We start from the raw sequence: 11,909 nt of genomic DNA, 5'->3' as shown, positions 1-11,909 counted from the left end.
AAACGAATGTTGAATATTGAAAATCGAATGTTGAAAACGAATGTTGAATGTTGAAAACGAATGTTGAAAGTTGAAATCGAATGTTGAAAATGAATGTTGAATGTTGAAAACGAATGTTGAATGTTGAATGTTGAAAACGAATGTTGAATGTTGAAAACGAATGTTGATTATTGAAAATCGAATGTTGAAAACGAATGTTGAATGTTGAAAACGAATGTTGAATATTGAAAATCGAATGTTGAAAACGAATGTTGAATGTTGAAAACGAATGTTGAATATTGAAAATCGAATGTTGAAAACGAATGTTGAATATTGAAAACGAATGTTGAATGTTGAAAACGAATGTTGAAAGTTGAAAATCGAATGTTGAATGTTGAGAACGAATGTTGAATGTTGAAAACGAATGTTGAATATTGAAAACGAATGCTAAATGTTGAAAATCGAATGTTGAATATTGAAAATCGAATGTTGAAAACGAATGTTGAATATTGAAAACGAATGTTAAATGTTCAAAACGAATGGTGAATGTTGAAAAACGAAAGTTGAAAAAAAAAAAAAAAATTGAAAAAAAAGTTTAAAAAAAAAAATTTTGAATGTTGAATGTTGAAATCGAATGTTGAATGTTGAAAATGTTACATTTTATTTCACTTCAAAACAACAAACCTTTGTAGCTGATGAAGTTTGATTAATTTACTGAAAATGGGAATTTCACAATTGGACCTCACTTGAAATGTACATCATACACCCATATATCGTAGCCAATTTGCAACTATTTGTAAGAATAGTCTCATGGTTATATGAACAGGAGGTTATTAAGAAACCCAATTTTTCAGTATATTGAGAATAAAAAGTATCTTGCACTACACAGAAATGCTTTATAGAATTGTGAATATTTTCGTACAACAGGATAAATAAAGTCTGCATGGTACGATATTAACCTTATATGAATCACTAAATTCCATCTCAATTTTGCATCTTTATCAAAATACATTACGAAGCATGAAAATGTGACACATATTAGTTAATTTCTGATGAGACAATATGTATAGGAAATGCTTGCTATCCAACACAGATCAGGGTTAATTTTCTGCAGCATTCATTTTTTTATGGCGTTAGGGTACGATAAGGGTTCATTATTTTGTTGAAAACTGTTGGATATAGTTCAGTAACGCTGAATTCTATATTAGATTTATTAAACTATATATAGATACTTGTGTGTTACTTATAAGATAACACCAATATAGAAACAAGATAAATATATAGAACAGGTGAAAAAGCTAGACCACTGATTTGTGAGTAAAAATACACTTGTAATCTTTAGAGTTTACTTTGATGTGTGGATCCTAAATATTATTTTGTTTCCATGAAATGACACGACGAAGTAGGAAGGACCCATTGACTGAATTTATTCCATACCGGTTATTAAAATTTAAAGTACGGCGGTTACATATGTGTGTGTGTGTGTGTGTGTGTGTGTGTGTGTGTTTTTTTTTTCTTTTTATCTTATAACATCATTATCATGTATGTGTGAACCTATAGCCTATTTTCAAGGACAAATGTATGGGAGACAACTTTACTTGTTTCTGAATCCTATATATCTATTGCAGGTGTATTATACTGTTATGTGATGATTGATCTAAATAGATATTGCTTAATCTAAATAATATGACAAATATTGCAGTTTTGAGAGATGTTGGTGATTTTCGAGTATGTATTAAAAAGTTATGGGAAGATCCTTACTATTAAAACCGAAGTTATATCACAATTGTGCATTGTCTTTCGGGTACAAATTAATTTTGTTTTGGTTCATGACGTCCTCAGATAAAACTTTTAAGGAACATGTAACCCTTGCAATTAGATAGTTTCCATGCCCGATTATAAAATTAAAAAAACATAGATTAAACCCTCGGTAAGCCTCGCACTTTGAGAATTGAAGATAAACTGTTTAAGGTAGACAATTTCGTATCCTTTTAGATGCAGTGATTTATTTCACTTATTAAAACTGTTTATTGTCATGAAGATAGAAACCGCCTCGATGGTCACTTGGTAGCGTTCTCGTCTCCAGTGCGGTAGGTCATGGGTTCAAATCCGCCCGCGTAATTCCAAAGGAATTCATTATTGGTATTTATTGCCTTTTCACTTACAACGCGGCGTTAGGGAGTTATAACAAATAATGGTCGGCTCTTAGTTAGAATATGTCCGATAGGGTGACATGTCATTTTGCGGACTGCTTTTTTGTGAACTATCTCGGAAAAAGTTCGACTCAGCGTGTCGGTCTAGTACAAAGTTAGCAAAGCACCTATTCATATCGACAAATCATGAATATGCATTAATTTGAGGTGAAAGTTCCACTCTTTGTGTATATTTGATTTGCATGTATGGGTAAATCATTCCCCTTTTTGTACACTCGCTTTATGTTTCGGTATTTTTTTTTATAAAAAGGTTAAAAATATAATATTGAGTTAAGTTACTGTTTTATTTTCTAAATGCATTGGCCTTATACAATACCAGCCACCATACATGTGTGTTGTTAATACGAGTTTGAATATATCTCGTGTATATATCGAATGCATGATGTGCATCAAAGACGGGATATCATATATTGCCATTGCCTATTATATGAACCTGTATGTTTCTCTTCTTATTTTACAGAAATAATTCCAATGGTTCTAAAATGGGGGATATGCAGTATTGGAAAAATCTGCAGCGATTTTTGTTCAGCATTAAAAACCCTACCATCAGAGGGCCATCAGGTTAGACATGTTACCGTTATTTTTATGAGTTTTATTGTAATCATTTCTTTTTAAAGAAGTTTTGCATTTGCGACTTTTTTAATGAAAAATATCGTATACTAATCGATTCATTGATTTCTTTCTCTTGTTTAACTTGTATAGTATTATCATGAAGATAGCCCCACGCATCAGAGTTTGTTGCGTTTTGTGTATTTATATATTGCCGCAACTTTAAACTTGGGTCACGTACTTTATTCATTATCAAGCTTCGAAATTTTCTACATTTTTCGTAGTTTCTAATGCATATTAATCCATTAGTTAAACTGAGTTCCTATTAGTCGACATCAGCGTAAAAAAGGGAGGTAATTAAATTCCTGACACATTTTGTTTGACATCGGTTATTGTATTTGCAGTAATTTATCTTTTTTCTGTATTTATGAAGTGCATATCACCAACAATAGAGCAAAAGAAATACCTATAAATAGTGAAAATATGTACACCTGAATTTTTCGTTTTTCTTTAGAAAGTTGCTGTTGTTTCATGATCTCTAGACACTGCACAGAAGTTCGCGACTACATTTTACATTCCAAAAACCTACAGTTCATATGAACAGTTTGCAGCAGATCCGGAAATTGGTACTGTAAATTCAGAAATTATTGCAAGGTTTTTATTAATGCGAATAATGCGACTGGGTGACTATCGCAATAATAAGAACTCGCATTCTGTTGTCTGTTACATATATCTGTATGCAGATTTTCATGATATCGCAATAATTAATCTCGCATTTTTGTCCATCCTTGAAAAATCGCAATAATAAATATACGCAATAATTTCTGAATTTACAGTAATGCATTTGTTTGAATGTTTCACTCCTGTTAACGTTGTTCGTCCTGAACATGCATGAAATATTTGACACTGGACGTTATAAGCAACCAATCACCAATCAATCAACCACTCCTTTTTAAGGGTTGTTGCAGCGATAGTTCATCCTTCGCAATAGAAATCTAAATAAAATTCTGTAACCCACAAAGAAATATCTAGTATTACATATGAAACTTATCTATCAGTAGTGAGCTTCGTTTTGAATTGTAGTTGTTTGTTTCATTTAAAGTATTGCATTTCCAATTCAATTCTGAATAACAATCGGTGTGTAGTTTCCATAATTACTTGTTGAAAGTTAAGTAAGATAATGGGATGTAAAAAAATATAACTTTTTAACCACAAATGCACATGCAATACCGGTGATACTATGCGACCTTTGTCTGAGTTTCTACTGGAAAACATCACAATTTTCAGTTCGTAAGTTATGATATCACAATTTTCAGTTCGTAAGTTATGATATCACAATTTTCAGTTCGTAAGGTATGATATCAGAATTTTCAGTTCGTAAGGTATGATATCACAATCTTGTTATTTATTCTGTTCAACTATCATTAGTTACAGGTTTTGGTCATTCGGCGGTTATATTGTACTACCGATCAACACAAAAGTTACAATACAAGGTAAATACCTCACAAAAAATCGTCCGTGTTATTGAGTTTCAATTGTCCGAAAGGTTCTCCAAATGTATATTTTTTTATACCGCACGTGCGTTCGACTCCTTCATAATCTAGCCCAAGAGAAACATCTCTTTTTTATGGAGGTATGTAGAATATATATAAATTGAGTCTCAATTAGTTATAGATAACATTGTTTTGTACGGTCTTAAAAATAAAAAATTGCAGTATGAAAAACTCTCCACCAGAGACAAAATGACGTAGAAGTAAGCAACTAGGATTGTCAGTTTCCCTACCAACGGTCGGTGGTTCTCTCCGGACACTTCCTCCTCCAATATAACCTGACCGCCACGAAATAGCACAATAGTGCTGAAAGTGGCGTTAAACACCAATCAATCAATTAATCAACCAAACATACTGCAAACTAAGGTTGGATGTAAAGTTTTACCGTTGCTACCTTAGTGCAAATCTGTGTTGCCGAATTTGAAATATAACTCAAAGTAACTAATATCTGTAAGTATCACAAGGCACCTTAGTTTGTTTCAAAGGGTATATTTCCAATCTGAAACAGATCTTTCTGTACATCTCTCAGTTACACATGCCACATGTGGAGCAGGAACTGCTTACTCTTACGGAGCACCCGAGATCACCCCGTTTTTCGTGGGGTTCTGATAGCCCAGTCTTTAGTTTTCTATGTTGTGTTTTGTATACTGTTGTTTGTGTTTTTGGTTGTTTTTCGTTTTTTCGCCATGGAGATGTCAGTTTATTTTCGACTTATGAGTTTTAATATCCCTTTGGTATTCTCCATTTCACTTTTATGGTACATCGTGTATTGAGCATATACTTTTTTTGCTTGTAGTCAATTTAATAATATCTGCTATGTCTATTTAATCCACTCTTAAATGATGAGGTGCTGTTGTTGTCGTTCTTATTGTTTGTGTTGCTAAGCAACTATCACCGAAATAGTCACACAAAATGATAAAATTCAAAAAATGCTTTTCCTTTTTAGAAATAGTATACATCGGAAGTGCACACACTGAACACGTCAGGTTGAGTATTCAAATACTGAAGGCAGGAAAGCATGTTCTCTGTGAGAAACCATTAGCAGATACACTTGAAGATGTCAAACTGGTTTATAATCTAGCCCAATAGAAACATCTCTTTTTTATGGAGGTATGTAGAATATATATAATTTGAGTCTCAATTAGTTATAGTTAACATTGTTTTGTACGGTCTTAAAAATAAAAAAATGCAGTATGATAGTTAATTAAAAAACTCTCCACCAGAGACAAAATGACGTAGAAGTTAGCAACTATAGGTTACCTTACGGCCATTAACAATGAGGAAAACCCATTCTACATAGCAAGCTATAAAAGTCCCCGAAATGACAAATGTAAAACAAATCAAACGAGAAAATTAAAACAATTAAATAGATCAATCTAGATAAAAGGATTAGTTCCTAGGTAGACACACGTATTTTAACTGCATCCAACACTTATATATATAAAGTTAAGAATTCAATAGGTTTTTTGTAACTTTATTGCGGTGTAAATGTGTTGACCGAAGCGCTATAAAATTACAAAAAAGAAGCATTCAATTCTTATAATTACATTTTTTATGTTACAACCGTGAAATTCCGAGTTATATCAAATGTTTCGTTTGTTTTCCTATGCATTGTTGTCACGTCGTCACGGGAAGCACGTGTTGTCATTAATGTTACATTTTACTAGGAAATAAAATCTTATTTTGGAATTGTTGTCAGCCAACCAAAAGTACCGTTTCTTATGAAACATACTTGTAATGTAATTAGTACACAATACACTGCATGTGGCATAATAATACAATAGATAAATAATTACATTATATGTATGTTTCATTATAATACGTTATTTTGATTGGCTAACAGCAATCTCGCGTCATTCTGAAATTAACCTTCATTTCAAAATGAAATGTAACATTCATGATGACATATGAGCTTCCACAATAAAGTGCACAGGTAAATAAAAGAAAAACTTGATAGAAATCGTGTTTTCATGATCCTAGCAAAAAAATGTAATTATAAGTATTGAATGCTTCTTTTAGTAATTTTATAGGGTTGTAAAAGCGTTGACTGTGCGCACATTTTAGGGAAGCGCTTCATACAAAATGTAGTTCGGTCAACGCTTTTACACCCCAATAAATTTACAAAAAGAAGCATCCAATTCTTAAATAAGAATACAAACTCCATAAGTATCCCATATTGAAATTTGGTTTCATTAAGTGTATCACCCCATTTAATTGTCATTACGTCCAATGACAAATTAAGCTCAAATGAAAAGTTTTTTGGATATATGAATAACGTGACACAAATATGAAACTGGTACACAAGAACAAGCACATACGTTAAGGATGTAGTCATTTCCGGTTTAGGAATTTTTGTCAGATGTTCGGACTCCTTTTTTTGTTTTTTGGGGTAAAATATTTTGTACAAATTATTCGAAATACTAAGGATTTTCTTATCCCAAGCATAGATTACCTTAGCCGTATTTGGCACAACTTTTTGGAATTTTAGGTCCTCAATGCTCTTCCAACTTTATACTTGTTAGGCTTTCTAACGATTTTGATCTGAGCGTCTCTGATGAGTCTCATGTAGTCGAAACGCGCGTCTGGCGTATCAAATTATAAGCCTGGTACCTTTGATAACTTATTGCCCCATATTACCCACTTTTCTTTTCATAGAAGACTTCAATATCCCATAAAAGGTCATTGCCAAAATTTAAGCAGATTCTAGATTTCTTTTCTTACGATTTGAGATCCTAATAATGCCAAGGCTAAATATAAGGTAAAAGCCCAAATCAGCCTTTTCCCGCTATTTTTTTTAAATCAAATATCTCAAAAAGGTGTTCCATAACCTATCAATATTTTTAGCTTATTTTGTTCCTTAACTAATGTTCTTCTGATTTATAGTATCAATTTTAAATTCCAGATTTCTTTTAATTTCACCTGACTAAATCCTTAAATATAGTAATACATAAATGATTGAAGCCGAAATAACAAGAATACTTAAAAGTAATTCCAAGTAATCACCCCCAGACCCCCCCCCCCCCCCCCCTCCCCCCTTTTTCCAAAAAAAAAGAAGACTGAAAAGTTACCAACAATGACAACTTTCCTGAAAAGCACCAAAAATGTGACAAAGATTGTTTTGTGTGTATACAACCCTCCCTCGTCACTTTAATCAGTAGAAATACAAATAAGTTATATAACTAAATGTTTCTTATGTAATACAAATAAATGACAACAGGCGGTATGGAGTCGCTGTTTCCCACTGTATCACAGAATCAAAGAAGAAATTACTTCCAAGAGCATAGGAGAAGCTCAGATGGTGTCGGCAAGATTCTTCAAAAAATTTAACTATTGTGAACGGATTAAAACACAAATCAGAGGAGGATTTTTACTGGATTCCGGTATTTACACTGTACAGTTGGCATGTTTGGTGTATGACGAAGATCCTGTATCCATTAAAGCAGTAGGCGAGGTAGCTGAAAGTGGTTAGTAAAATGAAAATAACATCACGTCATTGGTTAAATTTCCGTTGCGAGGACGTTTTTAAGCAATCACAACGTTCTGGGGCCGGTTGTTCAACTTGTCGTTAACTTAACGGTAGCGTTAGCCTTAACGTGTCGTTAAAAAGTTTAACGTGGTGTTACTTAACGGAAGGTTAAAAAACTGTTGTTCAAGTTGATTTAACGGTAGCGTTAGCTATCGTGACCGTTAACATATCTTAACCTGTCGTTAAATTTTAACTATGGTTTAGAGGCTATTCAAGTTACCCATAATTCAGATTTTCTGAACTTCCTCCATAAAAAAATATGGCCGACTTACCTTCTGCTAATCCATGTAATCAGTCTAATGTAAAAAAAACAAGGGAAAGAAAGCCTAATTTCTCAGAGGCTGAGATCAGTGTCCTTCAAGATGAAGTCGAGAAGAATTTTGCAGTCATTAATGACAAATTCGGTAGCGCAGTCAGCAATAAAAGGAAAACAGCAGTCTGGGCAAAAATTTCCATGATGGTGTCTTCTCTTGGTGTTGCCCATAGGTCCGCCAAGGAGTGTAAAGACAAGTGGGGCAACACCAAGAAAGAGGCAAAGAAGATGTTCTCAGTGAAGAAGAGAGACCATGTAAAAACTGGTGGTGGACCTCAGGCTAAACCATTGAGTGTGGCAATAAATAGAACAATAGACCTGTGGAAGGACTCTGCTTCCTTCAAGGGCATAGGAGGTGTAGAAAGCTGCATTATTGGTAAGTAATATTTTCTCTTATCAATTTAAAGTTTCTGTACACCTTTGGAAACTTCTATGAAGTTGTGCTATCAAATGTACTCTAGTTGAAGGAATAACATCGATGTAGAAGCAAAAATTTATGTACGCCGGTATCACTATGCACCCAAATTATCGTTTAGAAACTGTTGAAATAAAGTTTTTCCTTGTTCATGTGCTAAATTGTCACTCAAATACTTTCTATACAAGGATATTTTCATAGTTATTCATATTTTTGAAAGGTATTTAACCAATATTTATTTCTAAAATGATCAAATCGTCTGCATCGCATTCGATGTTTTTGCACTTAAATGTACTAAATATTGACCTTGCCCTCACAATCAGTGACAATGTAAACATTACAAATTCCGCATGTTAGGAAATATAATTATACCTTCTTGAAATGTTATTCAATCGTATTTGCGTTTACCCTGTCAATATGCGAATAAAGAAAAGGTTTTAACCCTATCATTTCTTATGAATCTACATCACTGTTCCATGCTGATGTGCGAGAATAAAGAACAAGTGCTCTCCTCAATTTGTTGTTGGCGCCCTTTTAAATTAAGTAATCTCGGCCCGATTGAAGATCGTACCATACAAATATTCGTCCCTATATCCCGTATTGCTAGAATTTTACAACTTTCCAAAAAAAACATCATGATATCTTTGTCCTAATTAACACTTTCTTACAAGATGTTTTTAAGGGAATCAACATGAAGGTTTACCTCTATTTATAATGAGGGTTATCAAAAGTTTTTTTTTCTTTTTTTTTTAAATTGCAGCATATACAACCCGTGACATGGCGAAACAATAACTCAACTATATTTCACTTTATATGTGTTGTCCCCTCATATAACTACTGTTCAAACCAATTGATAAAATATTGAATATAACAAATAAATAGAAAAAGTAGTTAAAATAAATTGAAAATATGAAAATATGAAAGAACATTTCCGACAACAACAAAAAAGGGGGATCTACTCCATAACGTGTCTGTGATCTAAATCTTAAAATGTTTATACCCATATCGTATTTTTAAAACTAAACCTTTTGCGTATTAATTGGCTTACAACATTAAATTTAAGAGCTATTTTGTCTTTGTTTCAGCTGGTGCAACTGAAGCTACATTGCCAGAAGATTCCGAAATGGCATGTACAGGATCCCAGGATTTGTTTGAGTCAGCTCCTGAATGTCAATCTGCCTCCCAGTCACTGCAACCTCCTACACCTCCTTCACCTCAGTCACCATCAGTAATTGCAGGGTTTATTGGTAACCGGGGAGTACCAATTGTAGTAAACCCGACTAGACCTGTGTTCACCTCAAAGGCTTTCTTTTCATGGTTCATTGGACCGCACACTTTCTTTATTTCTATTGGTTATTATGTTTTGGCGCTATATTTCTTTTGTTCTATATACTGGTTATCACTTTTTGATATAATGGTGGACATAGACATATGTGTTTGATATAATTCTAAGTTTGAGTAACATTCTTTCTTAGTGTTCTATATTCTATATACAGGTCAGTTATCTTTCTCTATTACTAATTATACGTTAATAGTCCAGATATTTATTATTTTACCTAGAATGAATATTTAGAATGAAAGGCCGATGCGTAAATGTTGAATGCGAGATGAATGCTTCAAAATGATATAAAATAGATAAAGTACAGTAAAGTATTATCTGTTTGATTAAATGGTATAAGAGACGTTATTTTCATATTTTCATAAATAAAGTACTTTTAACTAATTTGGTAAAGAATTAATTTAATACACACTGTATGAGAATTCGAGTGTTCCGGTACGAATGCTTTAAATACTTTTAAAGGTAAAGATATAAACGTAATAAAAGTTATGTGGTATTGATTGATTATTTTAACTAAGAGTACATATCGTAAACAGGTGGATTATTACAGTAAAACATGGATTACAATTTGTTTATTTGTTATACAGGTATATTTTAAGTAATCCTGGGAAGATGTGATTAAATTCCAATTAGATAATTCAGGAGGCCTTTGCACCTCATGCGAGGTAAGCTAAGTGTTATTTTTGTAATGTTCGTATTTTTGTTTGTTGCTATTTTATGCTTACGGCATTTATACAGCATGCAGCTTTTGCTTTTAGTTTTGTTAATTTGCTTATGTTAAAGTTTGCATTAACCACTTTTGTCATTTTTCGTATATTAGACTTGTTTATATAATATGAGTCGTTAAGTGCATATGGACTAGACTTTGTCAGATACGCTCAACAATATAAGCATATTGTTGTAAATACATGCAGAACAGATTTATTTATATTTCTAATAGTAAAACATTTGTTTATCATATTACATGGATAGAAACCTATGTACCAGATTATTTATTCGATAAACGGTCAGAATCTTACTATTGTATTTATTTTGTAGGGTATTTTTATTTAGTTATTGTTATTATCCTGATTTTGTCAAGAAATAAAACGAATCCACCTCAGAAGAAAGTATTGTTTTATTAGCCCTAGAAAGTGCTACTACATAATTTGGCGCCCACGAAGAGTTATTTCTGTGACAACGTTGATATATCTACGATTGGAATTCTTGGATTGAAGAAACCGTACGGTGAAAGTTGTTCGAACGCACCCGACCTAGTTATTGGCCAACGTCCGGTTCATATGAACGAAGAAAAGGTAAACAGAAATCGACATGTGATTGGAATTCTGAAACAACTTTTCTTGATTTATACTGATATTGTAAGTTGAATTAATATGTTTATATGAATTGAATTTGTGTATATTACATTACATTATATAACCGCAAGAGTAATTTGCGATAATTTTATACTGAAACTAGAATTTGAGAGCAGATTTGTGTTGTTAAAAAAAAAATATTGTGGTACATATTTATGCATTGAAAGTTGTATAGTACATAGACTGAAAACTTATGCCTTGGATGTATAGTGGTTGTTGCTTACAGTGAGACATACTTTGTGAACTTAGGTTGATTGAATATAGGTATTTTTTTTCAGAGACTTAGATAAATTTTTTTTTTCTCTTTGATACTTGACCTACTTACCCCCCCCCCCCCCCCCCCCCCTAAAAAAAGTAAACAAGGTCAAGGTCAACCGGAAGTACATGTATTGAAATAGATTATACATACACATACACTTTGATTTTGGATAATTGATCCTGAATTTTTTTTCCCTCTCTCTTAGGTACATACACATAGGACTTTGTGAATTTTTTTTTTTTTTCAAATTTTTTTTTTTTCTTTCTCATATTCACATTCGGATGATAAGGTACATATGTTTACTTTATGAGTTATTGCATACATGTGTGAAATGTTATGTGACTTGTATTACTTTATGTTTATGTACATGTAGTGTCATTGTGTTTTGATTTTTGTGTACAGCATATTGTG

The 11,909-nt window shown here is 32.6% G+C and overlaps 2 protein-coding genes across 2 annotated transcripts; both read left to right on the top strand.

Annotated features, from left to right (window-relative positions):
- Nucleotides 1-2,663: 2,663 nt before the first annotated feature.
- Nucleotides 2,664-7,760, top strand: LOC127723915 (trans-1,2-dihydrobenzene-1,2-diol dehydrogenase-like). The gene is made up of 4 exons (XM_052230632.1): nucleotides 2,664-2,753; nucleotides 3,295-3,367; nucleotides 5,238-5,371; nucleotides 7,509-7,760. The coding sequence occupies exons 1-4, from the start codon at nucleotides 2,664-2,666 to the stop codon at nucleotides 7,758-7,760; spliced, it is 549 nt and encodes a 182-aa protein (XP_052086592.1).
- A 224-nt stretch (nucleotides 7,761-7,984) lies between these two features.
- Nucleotides 7,985-10,502, top strand: LOC127723914 (uncharacterized). The gene is made up of 3 exons (XM_052230631.1): nucleotides 7,985-8,506; nucleotides 9,631-9,862; nucleotides 10,472-10,502. The coding sequence occupies exons 1-3, from the start codon at nucleotides 8,077-8,079 to the stop codon at nucleotides 10,500-10,502; spliced, it is 693 nt and encodes a 230-aa protein (XP_052086591.1). The 5' UTR covers nucleotides 7,985-8,076.
- Nucleotides 10,503-11,909: the final 1,407 nt, after the last annotated feature.

This window comes from Mytilus californianus, unplaced genomic scaffold, assembly GCF_021869535.1.
Source record: "Mytilus californianus isolate M0D057914Y unplaced genomic scaffold, xbMytCali1.0.p SCAF_13, whole genome shotgun sequence".
Classification (NCBI taxonomy): Eukaryota; Metazoa; Mollusca; class Bivalvia; order Mytilida; family Mytilidae; genus Mytilus; species Mytilus californianus.
Note: the sequence above shows the minus strand (reverse complement) of the source record. Positions and strands in the feature narration are given on the sequence as shown.